The following is a 17,420-nucleotide window of genomic DNA, read 5'->3' as shown; positions in this document are numbered from 1 at the left end:
TTAAATTTTAACTAAGACTGGCTTGGTAGTGATTGTCAGTACTTTCCAGGGAAACCTGAAACCAGCTTGAATAGCCAGGAAAAAGGTAAGTATTCTAATCCATGTAAAACGGATTTAGGATCCCTTCAAAACTGAAAGCAGTGGCTCACGCTTAACATCCTCTAGTTTTACTTATAACTTGACTTAATTCCAAGGCTTTTCCATAAACTTAGTTTTCACTTTTAGTACTACACAATTCTCAGCAAAATCAGTTTAACCATTTTGTGCAAGCCCAGGCATGACTTCCAAGTGTAGGGGGCAGGGGAACAGTTGTACTAGCAAGCCTACTGCCTGCCTTCAGTCCCCAAAATACACATTTGATCTATTCTAACCCCAGTTGTGCACCCACACTATCACTTAAAAAGGAAAACTGAAATGTTCTTATAACAGCAACCACCATGGGTTTCAGATGAACGCTGCACAGAAAAATTTCCTTGCAGTTGGTTGTCTGGACCTAAGTACCCTATCCTATTAAATTACATGTATCTCCCCAACTTTCAGTACAGTAGAATGGCAGTTTAATCCCAACATTAGGGAACTAGAAGAGCAGTCTCCTGCCAAGGCAAAACATCCAGTAGTATTAGAAATACCAAGTGCCAGAGGCTGCAGATGGACCTCACTCAGCATGACAGTACTCCCAGCAGATGAAAAAAGCAGGGTTTGTTTAGCCCTGGAACTCTGGTAGACCCGGCTGGCCTCAGGAATCTACCTCCCAAGTACTGGCATTAAAGGCGAGCCTTTATTCTCCCCTAATTATTAGTACTACATCAAGTTACTAGGCTTTGCTGCATGCAGACCTCTGAAACAAGGCTGGCCACTAGGTGGCAGTTTAACACTAGATTATACAAGCAAATGGACTTAGAAGGCCAAGTCCCCATCTGCACCCATAGATTTCATAGCTGAGAACCAGCACCCTGTGTTCATTTAGCTTGTCAAATGTTATCCAGGTTCAAGGTAAACCTGTAGCCTGGGGCTAGACCTGCTTACTGGCAGTGTTGGCTCTCCCAGCTTGAGAAGCACCTAAATCCTAGGCCAGCTAGAGACAAGACCGTCTCAACCTGTCCCTGTTTCTTACATTTAACTCAGTCAGGACAACTGTATGGTGCCAATTTAAATAGTTTTATTATTCCATGTTACTTGTTTTGGGTCCCTGTGGAACAAAGCTACACCTTCTTGGACTGACTTAATCCACCTCTTCAATGGTGGGGCCTGAAGAAGCACCACCAGATGGGGGAGCTCCTCCACCTGGGAAGCCACCAGGCATTCCCCCAGGCATGCCACCTGCACTCTGGTACAGCTTGGTAATGATAGGGTTGCAGACTTTCTCCAGTTCTTTCTGCTGATGCTCAAATTCTTCCTTCTCTGCAGTCTGAGAAAAAAGAAATCAAATTTATTAAAAGATCTCCAATTACTTTGGGGGGAGGAGACTGACAACTAAGCCTAAAGAACCCTTAGCTATTGAGTCACTCAGACATCCAAGGAAGGTAACTGCCAACACTGCCTTGCGTTCTGGTGGAAACCGCGAATGTTTGGACCATTCATCATCATTGTGACCCCTCTCAGCCCTTTTCTGAATGAACATCTACTTATTGGCAAAACACATACCTGGTTCTTATCCAGCCAGCTGATGATTTCATTGCACTTGTCAAGAATCTTCTGTTTGTCCTCATCATTGATCTTGCCTTGAAGTTTCTCATCTTCCACAGTTGCTTTCATGTTGAAGGCATAGGACTCCAGTGAGTTCTTGGAGGAAACCTTATCTCTCTGCTTCTCATCCTCAGCCTTGTACTTCTCAGCTTCTTGGACCATGCGCTCAATATCTTCCTTACTCAAGCGGCCTGATGATGAAAGTTACAAAATCATGAGCATGTCTCTTTAATGGTAAGAGCAAACCTTGTTCTTTCTATTCAGAAAGAAAGCAGCAGGTCCATACTTACCCTTGTCATTGGTGATGGTGATCTTGTTCTCCTTTCCTGTGCTCTTATCTACAGCAGAAACATTGAGGATGCCATTGGCATCGATGTCAAAAGTAACCTCAATCTGAGGGACCCCACGGGGTGCTGGAGGGATGCCTGTGAGCTCGAACTTTCCAAGCAGGTTGTTGTCCTTGGTCATGGCCCTTTCACCTTCATACACCTAGAAGAGACAATAAAAATTAAGACATCCAATTTTAGAAACTACTGCTCGTGTGGCTTAAGCTCAAATTTGGGGAAGATAAGTTCGCTCAGACATCCAAGGAAGGAACTAGCCAACACAGCATTTCTGGTGGAAACTACGAATGGTTTTGGAATCCATCATCACAGCGAGGAACTTCCCTGGGCTTTCTATACAAGCTACAAAATTCTAGGGACAACATACCTGAATGAGTACACCAGGCTGGTTGTCAGAGTAGGTGGTGAAAGTCTGTGTCTGCTTGGTGGGGATGGTGGTATTGCGCTTGATGAGGACAGTCATGACTCCGCCAGCAGTTTCAATACCAAGGGAAAGAGGAGTGACATCCAAGAGCAGCAAATCCTGAACGTTCTCAGACTTGTCTCCAGATAGAATGGCTGCCTGGACAGCTATAAAAAGAAAAAAAATGTTAGAAACAACGCACTGTAACTGCAGTCTACTCAACATATGTATGTTTCATTCGCTCAGACATCCAAGGAAGGAACTAGCCAACACAGTACTTCTGGTGGAAACTACGAATGGTTTTGGAATCCATCATCACAGCGAATCTTACAGGACTTGTTGAGATTATAAAGACTATAAAGGCTGTATGTATTTACCTGCACCATAGGCAACAGCTTCATCGGGGTTAATGCTCTTGTTCAGCTCTTTTCCATTGAAGAAGTCTTGCAGAAGTTTCTGAATCTTGGGGATTCTGGTAGAACCACCCACCAAGACAATATCATGGATCTGTGACTTGTCCAGCTTGGCATCTCGAAGGGCCTTCTCTACAGGGTCCAGTGTGCCACGGAACAGGTCAGCATTCAACTCCTCAAATCGAGCCCGGGTAATGGAGGTATAGAAGTCAATTCCCTCATAGAGAGAATCAATCTCAATACTGGCCTGGGTGCTGGAGGAGAGGGTGCGCTTGGCCCGCTCGCAGGCCGTGCGGAGACGGCGGACAGCTCTCTTGTTCTCACTGATGTCTTTCTTGTGCTTTCGCTTGAACTCAGCAATGAAATGATTGACCATTCGGTTGTCAAAATCTTCTCCACCTAAGTGGGTGTCTCCAGCTGTTGATTTGACCTCAAAAATTCCATCCTCAATAGTGAGGATTGACACATCAAAAGTGCCACCTCCCAAGTCAAAAATGAGCACATTCCTTTCAGCTCCGACCTGTCAAATAAGACATTCTTAGCTCAGGCCTGTTTCTGGCAAGTTAACCCTAACAAAGTTGTACTTGATTTGAAATGCCTACCTTCTTATCTAAGCCGTAAGCAATAGCAGCAGCAGTTGGTTCATTGATGATTCGAAGTACATTGAGGCCAGCAATAGTTCCAGCATCTTTTGTTGCCTGTCGCTGAGAGTCATTGAAGTAAGCGGGCACTGTGACCACAGCGTTGGTAACGGTCTAAAAAACAATGAATTGCACAATTGTTTGGTTGGCAAATTCCCGATCAGAATGTGTGAATTAAACATAAAGGTAACACCCATCTCAAATGGCACCTGTTAAAAAAAAAACCCACCTTTCCGAGGTACGCTTCTGCAATTTCCTTCATCTTTGTCAGAACCATGGAGGACACTTCCTCTGGGTAGAAACTTTTTGTCTCCCCTTTGTATTCCACTTGGACCTTGGGCCTGCCTGCATCATTCACCACCATGAAGGGCCAGTGCTTCATATCAGACTGAACAACAGCATCATCAAACCTACGCCCGATCAGACGTTTGGCATCTGTAAAATATTAAACATACCTCATCACACTCCTTAGTGCCTATCACTGCAAAAAAAAAAAAAACCAAAAAAACAGAAAACAAAAACCTGCAGCACCCATCTAGATGGACGTAATCTCTAGTGCAGGAAGCCAAGGCCCATATTTAAAATCTTGTGGCCTTATATTGTCATATTTAAACAGTTGCAATCTCAGGCTGCAGTTATTAAGGCAGATCTGTTTCTACATTCCAAATGCCCTGCCCCCCAGCCCTTTTACTCATGCTAGTGGCACAAAGATGCTGGCGACTTACCAAAAACTGTGTTGGTGGGGTTCATTGCAACCTGATTCTTGGCCGCATCCCCAATTAATCTCTCTGTGTCCGTGAAAGCAACATAGCTTGGCGTGGTGCGGTTACCCTGGTCATTGGCAATAATTTCCACCTTTCCATGCTGGAAGACACCCACACAGGAGTAGGTGGTGCCGAGATCAATGCCAACTGCAGGTCCCTTAGACATGGTTGCTATTAGAAAAAAAAAGGAGGGGGGCTAAGCACTCGCTTTCCGGCTTTTATCCAGTCCGCAGTGGGTCTGGACTTGGTGACCCAGACCTATCACCTGAAGCCACGCGGCAGGCTCGTGGCAGCAGTGCTGCAGTATAGGTGGTCTGTGCCAAGCCTGGCACAGCCCGCCCAAGGCTCAAGGAACCATCTGTCCTAAAGGTCTGCGACAATGGTGGAGCACGTGGCCACCTCCGAGCGCCCCCCGAACCCCCCCCACCCGGACCGCGCACCGCGGGAGCCAGGATCCCCCTTTCCCACCTCGGGGGGCCCTGCCCTGTGGGCGCCGGGCAGAAGCCTTATATTTGAAGTCACAGACAGGATAAAAAGACCAGGGCGCCTGTGGCTCCCCTCCCCCGCCACGCGGAGCCACAAGGCCATGGCGGCGCCGCCCTGACTCAGCCCATCCTCCGGATCTGCTGCAGTCTCTGTCCCTGGTGGTGACGGCCTGAGCTGCAGCCGCCGCCTAAGAGACTCCCCGGGACTCCTGCACCACCCCGGACCCCCGCAAACCCCCGAGTCCCATGCCTCACCTTGTGTGTAGGCCCAGCTGCGCTGACGACGAGACCACACAAATGCCAGGCAGCTGCCTCCGCGTTCAATGAGACCGGTTTCCGCCCGCTTCCCTCTCTCTTATACCCTGTCTTAGAACCTTCCAGAAGGGTGCCGCCCCATCCCGCTGCCGATCATAGCTTCTTAGCCAATGGACGACCAGCCCTTGCCGACTGCACTAATGAAGAGCCAGAACGCTCGCCTAGGTCCCGCCTTCTCCCCGCCCCGCCTCGCGATGACGCACGACCGCGGCGTTCTGGAACTTTCACGCTCGCCCCCGCTCTGGGAACGGCCCGGGGGGAGCGGAGAAGGCGGGGCGCCGGGAGCCCGCGCGCGGGAGTCCTCTGTCACTCAGAGCTGCTGGGGGAGGGGAGAGGGTCGCCGGCGAGTGCGCGTGCGCGACCCGGCAGCGCAGGCGGGAGGGGGCGGAAGGATGCCCTGGGAGGAAGGCGGGTACCTCCGCGACGGACCAATGAGAGCAGCGTTCGGCCGGATCCCTACCTCTTGGGACCCCGGGCTGCCTGAGAGAAGAGCCTGAGGGAGGGGGAGTCCGGGAAGAGAAGACGGAAGTGGGGCGAGGACAAAATGGCTGCGAAGGTTGTTGCGCCCCTCCCCCACACGACCCTCGGTCCTTCTCCCTGAGCCCGGCGGTTTCCCGGCCTCGGGCTTGGTCCACCCCAGCCTGAGACTAAGGAGCACTGCTAGGCTTCTTGTTTCGTGCTGCCAGCTTGTGGGAGGCTAAGCCGCCGCGCTATCTCGCTGGCTTTCCCCACCCCTCACCCCCCACAAAATGGGACACCTCGATTCCCCCCCCCCCCAGTGCGGAGGCTCGATCTGCCTGGCTCGCCACATGTCCCCAGGATCGTTTGTGATCCTCTATCAAAGAAATGGCCCAGTCCTCTCTGCTTACCCCTGAGCCGAACGCCCCTCCCCACCTCCGCTGTCCCACAGGGGACAGCGTGACCTCTGTCCCCTCTCTGCTCCACCAGACTCATCAGTTAATGGAATAAATGTACGAAAGATAAATGTTTTTTGTCCCTTTGTGGGTGAGCTAGGCACTGGCATTCCTGGTTTCCGGCAGCCCCGTGTCCTTGATAGAGTGATCGCGACCTTTTTATTTTCAGTAACATGAGGTAATGTCTCTCCTGACTTGACTTTTACCAAAAATTAAACGCCCGGCCGCGCTGAGTCCTTGAAAACGTGACTGAGCCAATGGCCGGAGCGAGTGCTTAGACTCTGAAACCGCAGTGCCTGGAGGCTGGGCGTTCCGGGCCTCGTCACACCCGGCTCTCTAGCACTTTCCACGCGTCCTTTCAAATAGGCAGGGAGTGCAGCTCTTTATTAGTTAGATAGGTTGTCTTTTTATTTTTTAAAGAATACTGTTGTGGCGTTTAAATTGGAAGGTCTCCAGACCACGTGAGGAAGGCTAGCGGAAGACCGGGGACTCTTTGTCCTTGTCAAAAGCTAGTAATCACTAAGACAGTCATAAATAAATTTTTTCTTTGGTATTTGCATCTCGGGAGGAATGTTGGCTTGGAGTTCATGGGAGGATGTACAAGGATGTAACTCTGTTGCAGTTCAAGAAGATCGTTTTAATACAATGCTTTTTGCTAACCTAAAGTGTACATAACATGTAAAGTGCTCTCTATAAATATCAAAACACTTTTCTAAGGTATGTAGTACCCCATATTAGAAACCTGAGGGAAAGTGAGACACAGAGACATTACTTATAGGAATAGACACAACTGTTTTTTCTTGGAATCACCCTCTCCACTTTTTTCTTTTTTCTTTAAGCTAAGGTGTGGTGGTTCGAGCTTTTAGTTAGCACTGAGGAGAAGGATCAAAAGTTTTGCTAGACAGAAGTTAGGATATATGAGACTGTCAGTCTGTAAGTAAATTTTTAAAAATTTAGAGCCGGAGTCTGTTTCACAAGCTTACATTCTGGGATGGGAGGTGGGTGGTTCAGGCCTGTGACCCTTGCGACTCCAGAGTCTAAAACAAGGCCTGCCTGCCCTGCCCTGCCCAAACAAAGGCTTGCCTGAGCAACTCAGTGAAACCCCGTCTCAAAAGAAGTCAAACTGAGGCAGCATGGGGAGACAGGAAATGCTGAGGGTAGGAGAAGGAGAGAGCAGGCCCCTTGCCTGGCAATCCAGTTGAAGCCTCTTGCCAGTGGAAAAATAAGAATTCCAGCAAATTAACAACTCCTTAGTACCCTTCTACCTTCCCAGCCATGAGCCTGCAAGCTTCCAGGAATCTCACCAGAAACCCCATCTACAGGGAAAAGACTTGACTAACTCTAGTGAAGTCTTTTTGTTTGTTTGGTTTTGTTTTTGTTTTTTGAGACAGGGTTTCTCTGTGTAGCCCTGGCTGTCCTGGAACTCACTTTGTAGACCAGGCTGGTCTGGAATTTAGGAATTGGCCTGCCTCTGCCTCCCAAGTGCTGGAATTAAAGGCGTGGGTCACCATGCCCGGCTTCTAGTGAGTCTTAGTGGCCCCAGGCTTCACTTTATCAGATGACCATTCCAGCCGAGGCATCTCAGGAGCCAACCTATAATCTCACTTATCAAGAGACAGAAAAGGAGGAGGGGACATTTGAGGCCCTGCAAGACAGGGGGTTGTAGATTAGTGCAGTCTCAGCTTCCCTCTGCAGAGAATGCCGGTTAGGTTAATGCTGAGTTCAATCGACTGATAGGTGCTCAACCTTACAGGGATGTCGTATCACCTCCCAGACTCAGGAAGCATGAGGGAAGAGGGGGTTGAAAGAAGAAAGAGGCAGAGGATTATGACATCCTGGGCATGACATGGCAGTGGCACTCCGGAGTCAGTGGCTGCCATCACTGCATGGGATCCTCTCAAGACGGACTGTCTAAATAGTCACAAATGGGGAGGGGCTCAGGGGCTCTGCCTCACCCTAGTGGAGAGGAAGTCTGTCTTCAGTGGGGAACCACTGGTGTGAGTAAGCTTTGCTCTAGCTGCTAAGCGCACACTTGGGCCCACAAAGGCAGCCTTCATTAATCCTGTGGGTCACAAAGTAAAGTCAGAAGTCCTGAAAGTGGAATGGGGATCTTTTAAAGAAGATTTATTTTTATTACTGTATCTACGTGTAAGGGTGTCAGATTACCTGAGAGTAGTTATAGGTGGAGGCGAGGTATAATTTTCTAGGGCTTCTGGCCAGATTAATCACTGCTAAATTCCAGTCCCAGGCCAAGAAGGTAGAACTCTGGTCTAGTATGATCCCCGACACCTCACAGGTCCACACCCCTGCACATACACACCACACATACACACATGCACAGAAATAGTTTTTAGACAGAAGAATTAATCTCTGCCTTTGTCACTCAAAATGTGCTCTTGAATTTGAGCTGTTTTTACTATCTAATATATCAAAAGCACAAAAGACCACCTAGCTCGATGGGTAAAGTGCTTGCCATGCAAACCTGAAGACATGAGTTTGATTCTTGGAAGCTATTGAAAGAAAGGGGGAAGAGAGAGAGAGAGAGGGAGAGAGAGAGAGAGAGAGAGAGAGAGAGAGAGGCAAACTGGTCCTTCAGGGTTGTACTATGACCTTCTTACGTGCTCCATGGCATGAGTGCTCCTTCCATTATAAAAAATAAAATTATTGACCAAATAAAAGCAGAAAATATAATGAGCCGGTCGGTGGTGGCACACGCCTTTAATCCCATTATATATATAGTGAAAGTTGTTCCTTTGCTTCTAGCATCTCAGGGTTTCAAACAGAAAATTTACTTATTCACAATCTGAAATAAACCAAGCATGTGATATGCACCTATAAGCCCAGATCTCAGGAGGTGGAGATAGAAAAAAAAAAAAGCTAGTTCTAGGCTATCTTAGGCCACCCATTAAGACTGTTTAAAAAAGAAGAAGAAGAAGAAGAAGAAGAAGAAGAAGAAGAAGAAGAAGAAGAAGAAGAAGAAGAAGAAGAAGAAGAAGAAGAAGAAGAAGAAGAAGAAGAAGAAGAAGAAGAAGAAGAAGAAAGAAGAAAAGCAGGAGCAGGAGCAGGAGCAGGAGCAGAAGCAGAAGCAGAAGCAGGAGCAGAAGCAGAAGCAGGAGCAGAAGCAGAAGCAAAGAGCAGGGTGCTTGTACACACCTATAAATCTCAGCACTTGGGAGTCAGAGGCAGGCCAATTCCTAAGTTCCAGACCAGCCTGGTTTACAAGATTGAGTTCCAAGACAGTCATGGCTACACAGAGAAACCCTGTCTCAAAAAACCAAAATAGCCGGGCATGGTGGCACACACCTTTAATCCCAGCACTCGGGAGGCAGAGGCAGGCAGATTTCTGAGTTTGAGGCCAGCCTGGTCTACACAGTGAGTTCCAGGACAGCCAGGGCTACACAGAGAAACCCTGTCTTGATAAAACAAAAAAAAAAAAAAAAAGAAAAGAAAAAAAGTAAATAATAATAATATGGGGTTGGCGAGATGGCTCAGCGGGTAAGAGCACTGACTGTTCCTCTGAAGGTCCTGAGTTCAAATCCCAGCAACCACATGGTGGCTCACAGCCCTCCATAATGAGATCTGATGTGTCTGAAGTCAGCTACAGTGTACTTATGTATAATAGTAAACCTTTAAAAAATAATAATAATAAATAAATCACAGCTTGGGTGCTTGGGACTTATAATGGAGAAATTTGGAGCATGGGGTTCTGACTCGAAATTGAATAATGATTTACACTGCTGTGTGCCTGTCATGTGGCATACAACACTATTAAGCTCTATTTTAAGTATGTGGCATACACAACTGGTTTAATTCTCATGACAAGGTCAGGTATAGGAGCACATGTCTGCACTCAAAATGCAGAGGCAAGAGGATTTGAGTTGAGCTACAACTCAAACAACAACAGATTTACCTCAAATCTTAAGAAGTACGAATTGGCATGGTTTTCATTTTGTAGATGAGGAAAGGTTAAATGGTTAAACTGGTAAACCATCAGACCAGGGTTTCTGTCTGTCTGTCTGTTTTTGTTTTCTCTAATCTCAAATGTGTTTATTGGGATCAGTTTTCAGCTCTGCTTCCTCCAGAGGGAACTTCCTTCCGTAAGCCTTATCTTTTCTCCTGAAGCCTGCTAAGGCCAGTGGAGCAGCCAACACGTAAAAGTGTCTGTGTCTGTGCCTGGCTGAAGACCATGGACTTTCTGTGGCATCCCTGGCAGCTCACTTCCTTGAAGCAGGAATGGGCTCTGCACCAGGATTTGTTCTTGTGTTTTCCTCTTCTCTCTCTGGGAAGGAGGGAAAACAGTCCTTTGTGAGAAGCGTGCTTTCCTGGAATCAGGCGTTTAAACTCAGGTTGGCTAGAGTTTTTGTTTTGTTCTGGTTTTTTTTTTTTTTTTAAACAAAAAAAAACCAAAAACATTGTTTTATGCTACCTAAAATCTCAGCATTCATAGAAAAGGGAAATAAAGTACATTTAAGTGAAGATTGGACCGGTGTGGCTTTCTTTCATAGTGTCTCAGAATCCTGAAATCCATGAGATGTTAGTCAGCCCTGGAATGTCTTATCAGTATGGAGCACAAAATCTTGCTTTGGTGAGCAGCTTCAGGGAGTGGCAAGAGTTTGGACTCTGCAGTTACATCTGAATTTAAATTCCAGGCATTTTCTTGTGTGGTAACAGAGAGATAATTTCAGCCCCCCCCCTTTCTGTTCGGCATCTTACCATGTTGTCTTGGTACTTAGTACATAGCCCATGATGGTCTCAAACTCATAGCAATTCTCCTGCCTTGGTCTCTTGAGTTCTGTGATTACAAGTGTGTGTAGCACTCAAAATTTCTGCTTCTTTTCCTATAGAGCAAAACCTTCAGAGCTGTAGAGGTTAAATAAAATGTGCAGGACTTTTTCTTTTTTAACTTTTTCTGTCGTTTGGTTTTCTTTATGTCCCTTGGGGTTCTTAAGTCTGGAAGTATCAGAACATTTAGGACATTGGGTTTATGGAACATTTAGTTCATGGAAACTCTGAATTTGTCATGCCCTTACTATTTAATGCTTGTCTAATAAGGAAAGGCCAGGGGGGCCCAAACTTATACTGGGTCTAGAACACAAACAGGATTCATAGGCATATGTACTCCCTGATAGCAGTTCCTTATATGGACAGATGCTTTACAATTCTGACACAGGGTCTTACCAAACTGCCGAGGCTGCCCTGAGCTCTCTGCAGCCTGGGAGACGTCAACTTTCAGTCCTGTGTCATCCTGTCTCATCCTGTGTCATCCGGTGAGTCTCTGGGATCACAAGCCTGAACCACCAGGTGCAGCACAAGAAGGCTGTACAGGTATCAATCTGTAAAATTGTTCTGCTAGGTCATCATAGGTAATTGTTTCACGAGAGTAGTGCGCTGGCACCACCAATTAAAGAAAATACCAAAGGAACTACTCAGATCACTATAATTTATTAGCTACTATGCAAATAGTAAGTAAACCAGCCTAAGGTAGACGGCCTTTTGTTTTGTTTTGTCTTTTCCCTTTGTAAGGGTTTTAGAATTTACGTATTTTTGTGTGTGTATGGGTGTTTTACATTCAGGTATTTATGTATATCGTGTGTATGCCTGGTGCTGTGGGAGTCAGAAGAGTTCAGATCCCCGGAACTGGAATTGGGACAGTTGTGAACCACTGCGTGAGAACTGGGAACCTGTGTCCTCTGACAGAGCAACAGATGCTGAGCTGAGCCACCCCTCCAGCCTGCTATGTATTTACTTTTGAGACAGTCTCATTTTGTAGGCAAGATGGGCTTCATACTTGTGATCCTTCTGCCTCAGCTTTTAGAGTGTTGGAGTTACTGTGCAGCTCTTGAAAAGGTCAGCTCAGGAACTTTGGGAAGGTCACGAGAAACACTCTCCCCCCCCCCCTCCGGAAGGGAGAGGCTAATTAGCATTTCTCAGACCACAGGGCAGGAATGGACCTGCGGGTGGGGACACATTCCCCAGGACTGACCATTGCCCACCATCAGACAAGGGAAGTCCTTGTCACCTAATTCCCTAAAGACCAATCAGTTTAAAGAGTGCACTGTTCTGCCAATCATATTGTGCCTAGTCGCTGGTGCTCTGTTCTAACCCCCTGCTGGGGGTTGCCGCCTCTCCCTCCAGTCTGGGATGACCCCAATGCACTGGAACAATAAATTTCTCTTGCGAGCCCTTTAATCCCAGGCAGAGGCAGAGGCAGGCGGATTTCTGAGTTCCAGGCCAGCCTGCGGGACAGCCAGGGCTATACAGAGAAACCCTGTGTCAAAAAACCAAAAATAAATAAATAAATAAATAAATACATACATACATTTATCTTGCTTTTTGCATCGTTCCCAGCTCTACATGGTTCACTCAAGGGATCCCCGGTAAGCTAAGGCTCCCCAGAGTCTTACACTCTATCTAACTTAAGCTAAGAATTTAGTTAGATGGTTTGTGTTAGAATTATGTGGTACCAAAAGCTGGGTATCACCGGTAGTAGGAAAAATGAGCCGCTTTGTAATTCCAGAGCTTGGCAGGTGGAAACAGAGGCTACCAGAGCAAGCTGGTATCAACCTTGGGCCTCCATGAGCACACGTGCACAGGCCCCTCCACATGCACACACACCCCTCCACAAACAGCAGAGGCAAGTCAGTCACCTTCAGGATAGGATATGGATAAGGTCATCGTCGGCATTTGCCTAGCATTTGGAGGCCTTGGTTCAATTTCTAGCACTAAACTAAAACAAAACAAAATTAAAAAAAGAACCAAAGAGATGGCTCAGTAGGTAAAGGCACTTGCTACCAAGCCTGGCTTCTGTCACTAGAAGTCACATGTTAGGAGGTGAGACCCAACACAGGCACCTTGTTCCTTGACCTGTATAGGAATGTCATGGTGCATATGGTCCACATATATCACTAAATAAGTAAATGTAAAAAAAAAAAAGTCATAAATAGTGTGGGAGTTTCTTTCTTTTCTTTTTCTTTTTCTTTTTCTTTTTCTTTTTCTTTTTCTTTTTTTTTTTTTTTTTTTTTTTTTGAGACAGGGTTTCTCTGTATAGCCCTGGCTGTCCTGGAACTCACTTTGTAGACCAGGCTGGCCTCGAACTCAGAAATCTTCCACCCAGCTCAGTGTGGAAGTTTCTTTCTTTCTTTTTTTTTTAAAATATTTATTTATTAATTATATGTAAGTACACTGTAGTTGTCTTCAGACACTCCAGAAGAGGACATCAGAGTTTTTGTTACGGATGGTTGTGAGCCACCATGTGGTTGCTGGGATTTGAACTCAGGACCTTTGGAAGAGCAGTCGGCACTCTTAACCTCTGAGCCATCTCACCAGCCCAGTGTGGAAGTTTCTAAGCATACATTTTTTATTTTTTATTTTATTTTTTTATGAGACAGGGTTTCTCTGTGTATCCCTGGCTGTCCTGGAACTCACTCTGTAGACCAGGCTGGCCTTGAACTCAGAAATCCGCCTGCCTCTGCCTCCCAAGTGCTAGGATTAAAGGCATGCGCCACCACACCCAGCTATATTATTTTTTTTTTTTTAAAGCAAGGTCTCCCTATCTAGCTATCTAGCTGGCCTGGAACTATATGTAGTCCAAGATGGTCCAGGCCTCCTAGCCACCCACTCTCCTCTACCTCCCTAGTACTGGAATTAAAGATGGGTGCCTTGGTGCCTAGTTTAAAATATGTGCTTCTAGCCAGGCAGTGGTGGCACACGCCTTTGATCCCAACACTCGGGAGGCAGAAGCAGGTGAATTTCTGAGTTGGAGGCCAGCCTGGTCTACAGAGTGAGTTCCAGGACAGCCAGGGCTACACAGAGAAACCGTGTTGTCTAGGAAAAAAAAAATGTGCTTCTAGTGCTGGGTGTGGTGGCACATGCCCTTAACACACTGACACTCACTGGGGAGGAAAGACACAGGTTTACCTTTGTGTAGGCCAGCCTGGTCTACAAAGTAAGTTTGAGGCTATCTAAGGCTACATTGAAACCCGGTTTCAAAATAAAAGAACCCTCCCCCAACCCCACCCCACCCCACCCCCAAAAAAAACACAACAAAGGAAAACAAAAGTATTCCGTTTTAAAGATTACTCAGCTGGAGATTGTGACTCCTGTGTGCAATCCCAACACTTGGGAGGGAGAGGCAAAAAAATTGCCTTGAGCCTGAGGCCAGCCTAGGATTGAGTGAGATCCTGCCTCAGGGGGGAAAGGAGAGGGGTGTGGCGGGATGGGGGGGGGGTGGAGGGGGAGAGAAGAAAGAAGATAGATCAAAGAATGGTGGACCGACATGGACAGGCCATCAAAAAGAGTCCCTCTAGGAACCAATGACATGGCTAAAAACTGCAGCATGTGACCTGATTGCCCAAGACTTGAATGTGTTTACTGCATTCTTTCAGGAAAATTGAAGCTAGAATGATTCAAACCCGTATTAGTAGTTTGCCTTTCTTTCTTTCTTTCTTTCTTTCTTTCTTTCTTTCTTTCTTTCTTTCTTTCTTTCTTTCTTTCTTTCTTTCTTTCTTTCTTTCTTTCTTTCTTTCTTTCTTTCTTTCTTTCTTTTTTTGGCTTTTGGAGACAGGGTTTCTCTGTATATCCCTGGCTGTCCTGGAACTCACTTTGTAGACCAGGCTGGCCTGGAACTCAGAAATCTGCCTGCCTCTTCCTCCTTTCCAAGTGCTGGGATTAAAGGCGTGCGCCACCACGCCCAGCTATAGTTTGCCTTTCTAATTGTAGCAAAGTATGAATTACTTTACTTAAACGTATAAGACCTCCTAACATCATCTACTTTCATTATATTAGACAAAAAAAATAATATTAAGGAAAACAAATATTTAGCCACATTAAACATTAACGTATGCTTTCTCGTGTGACTTGAATGGCAACTATTTCAGGCAGATCTCTGTTGTTTCGTTTATTTTTACTTTGAAGCAGGGTCTCACTGTGCAGCTTTGTGGGACCTGGAAAACTCTATGTAGACAGAGCTGATCTCAGCTCACAGAGATCCGCTGCCTCTGCCTCCCTAGTGCCTGGATTAAAGCTGTAGGCTACACCATGCTCAGTTTATTTTAGGAAGACCTTATCCTGTCTTAAGATACAGACAGAAAGGCTCCTGAAAGACTAATCAGTTCTACCTCAATCTAGTGTCAAAGTCGGATCTACTTTACTCCACAGCTTATTCTTTAACTCTTAGCCAGGAGTGTTTGCACTGCATGGATTTTCAAAATATTTAATTTGTTATCAGGAAAGTACATGGCTTGTATATGAATACCAGACAGCTTTGTGGAGTAGCATCTACATAGACATAGACACACATTTTTCCCCCCTTTGGTTTTTCGAGACAGGGTTTCTCTGTATAGCCCTGGCTGTCCTGGAACTCACTTTGTAGACCAGGCTGGCCTTGAACTCAGAAATCCGCCTGCCACTGCCTCCCAAGTGCTGGGATTAAAGGCGTGTGCCACCATGCCCGGTTTAGACATGCATTTTTTTTTTTTTTTTTTTTTTTTTTGGTTTTTCGAGACAGGGTTTCTCTGTATAGTCCTGGCTGTCCTGGAACTCACTTTGTAGACCAGGCTGGCCTCGAACTCAGAAATCCGCCTGCCTCTGCCTCTGCCTCCCGAGTGCTGGGATTAAAGGCGTGTGTCACCACGCCTGGCTCCTAGACAAGCATTTTTAAAAAGAGCGTCTGACTATCTAACCTTGGCTGGCTTGGAACTTACTGTATAGACCAGGCTAGCTTCTCTCTGTCTTTACACGAGCTCCAAAGATTAAACTCAGGGCAGTGATGGCACATATCTTTAATCCCAGATCCTGGGAGGGAGAGGCAAACATCTCTGAGTTCGAGGCCAGGCTGATCTACAGAGTGAGCTCCAGCACAGCCAGGACTACACAGAGAAACCCTGTCTCAAAACAAACAAACAAACAAACAAACCACACACACAAAACAAAAACAAAAATAAACGAAAAACACTTTTTGGGCTGGAGAGATGGTACCACTATGAGCTGCCATGTGGGTACTGGGAATTGAACCCAGGTCTTCCGGAAGTTATAGCTGTTCTATGTCTCCTGTTCCAGAGGATCTGACACCATCACACAGACCCACGTGCAGGTAAAACACCAATATACATGTGATGGCATTCCTAGTTATCAGCTCGACTATATATAGAATGAACTACAATCCAGATGCGGAGGGCACACCTGTGATCCAGTTCTCCAGGCTGGAAGACACAGGCTTCTGACCCGGATCTTGACCTGGGATGACACAGGCTTTTGATCCAGATCTTGAGGCACAGTGGCCTTGAAAAGCTTTGACCATTAAGGACAATGGAAGAAGGAAGGCTCTAGAGAACCCTGACTAGTACCCTATATAAAAAAAAAAAAAAAAACATTAAAAAAGATTGAACTCAGGTTAAGCTTGGAGGGCAAGCATCTTTACCCACTGAGCCATCTTGCCTACTTAAATTTATCCACAATAACTCTCTCTCTTTTTTTTTCAAGAAACTTTTGAGACAGAGTCTTTTTTTGTTTGTTTGTTTGTTTTTTTCGAGACAGGATTTCTCTGTGTAGCCCTGGCTGTCCTGGAACTCACTCTGTAGACCAGGCTGGCCTCAAATTCAGAAATCCGCCTGCCTCTGCTTCCCAAGTGCTGGGATTAAAGGTGTGCTTCACCGTGCCCGGCTTTTGAGACAGAGTCTTATGTAACCCAGGCTGGCCTTACTATATATCCAAGGGTGAATCTGAATTAAAGGCGAGTACTACCTCATCTGGCTTCAAATTTCATGTAAACATTGTGTTTGATCCTGTAGTGTGGAAAGAGATGCTTCTCCAACAATTGTGTTGTTGTCAGTCATTGCTATTAGTGGCTTTTGGGGGGCCTCACCATGAAACCCTGGCTGGTCTGGGACTTCCTATGTAAACCAGGCTGGACTTGAACTCAGAAAGACATGTTTTCCACGGTCTCTGAACTATCCTTTTTTTTTTTTATGAATTAAAATCATTGTCAACGTTGCTTAGAGGTTAAACTAATTGTTAAAAAAAAAATAGCTAAAGGGATCTGCAACCCTATAGGTGGAACAACATTATGAACTAACCAGTACCCCGGAGCTCTTGACTCTAGCTGCATATGTATCAAAAGATGGCCTAGTCGGCCATCACTGGAAAGAGAGGCCCATTGGACACGCAAACTTTATATGCCCCAGTACAGGGGAATGCCAGGGCCAAAAAGGGGGAGTGGGTGGGTAGGGGAGTGGGGGTGGGTGGGCATGGGGGACTTTTGGTATAGCATTGGAAATGTAAATGAGCTAAATACCTAATAAAAATGGAAAAAAATAATAATAGGGGCTGGAGAGATGACTCAGTGGTTAAGAGCACTGACTGCTCTTCTGAAGGTCCTGAGTTCAAATCCTAGCAACCACATGGTGGCTCACAGCCCTCCATAATGAGCTCTGACACTCTCTTCTGGTGTGGCTTAAGA

The 17,420-nt window shown here is 46.2% G+C and overlaps 1 protein-coding gene and 3 non-coding genes across 5 annotated transcripts; all 4 read right to left on the bottom strand.

The window, feature by feature from the left end:
- Positions 1–1,137: 1,137 nt before the first annotated feature.
- On the bottom strand, positions 1,138–5,064 carry Hspa8 (heat shock protein 8). Of its 2 annotated transcripts, none has more exons than NM_031165.5 (9): positions 4,992–5,064; positions 4,213–4,422; positions 3,717–3,922; positions 3,449–3,601; positions 2,811–3,366; positions 2,398–2,600; positions 1,977–2,175; positions 1,645–1,877; positions 1,138–1,408 (listed from the first exon to the last, which is right to left on the bottom strand). In NM_031165.5, exons 2-9 carry the CDS (start codon positions 4,415–4,417, stop codon positions 1,223–1,225), a joined length of 1,941 nt encoding a protein of 646 aa, NP_112442.2. In that variant the 5' UTR covers positions 4,418–4,422; positions 4,992–5,064; the 3' UTR covers positions 1,138–1,222. The 2 variants fall into 2 exon arrangements, with proteins under 2 accessions (NP_112442.2, NP_001351409.1); NM_001364480.1 differs by having other exon boundaries at positions 3,449–3,544.
- On the bottom strand, positions 1,502–1,592 carry Snord14e (small nucleolar RNA, C/D box 14E). The gene has a single exon (NR_028275.1). It is a non-coding gene; the product is annotated as a small nucleolar RNA, C/D box 14E (small nucleolar RNA).
- On the bottom strand, positions 2,259–2,345 carry Snord14d (small nucleolar RNA, C/D box 14D). The gene has a single exon (NR_028274.1). It is a non-coding gene; the product is annotated as a small nucleolar RNA, C/D box 14D (small nucleolar RNA).
- On the bottom strand, positions 2,671–2,757 carry Snord14c (small nucleolar RNA, C/D box 14C). The gene has a single exon (NR_028276.2). It is a non-coding gene; the product is annotated as a small nucleolar RNA, C/D box 14C (small nucleolar RNA).
- Positions 5,065–17,420: the final 12,356 nt, after the last annotated feature.

Source organism: Mus musculus, chromosome 9 (genome assembly GCF_000001635.26).
Source record: "Mus musculus strain C57BL/6J chromosome 9, GRCm38.p6 C57BL/6J".
NCBI lineage: Eukaryota > Metazoa > Chordata > Mammalia > Rodentia > Muridae > Mus > Mus musculus.
This window is presented reverse-complemented; position numbering and strand designations above follow the sequence as displayed.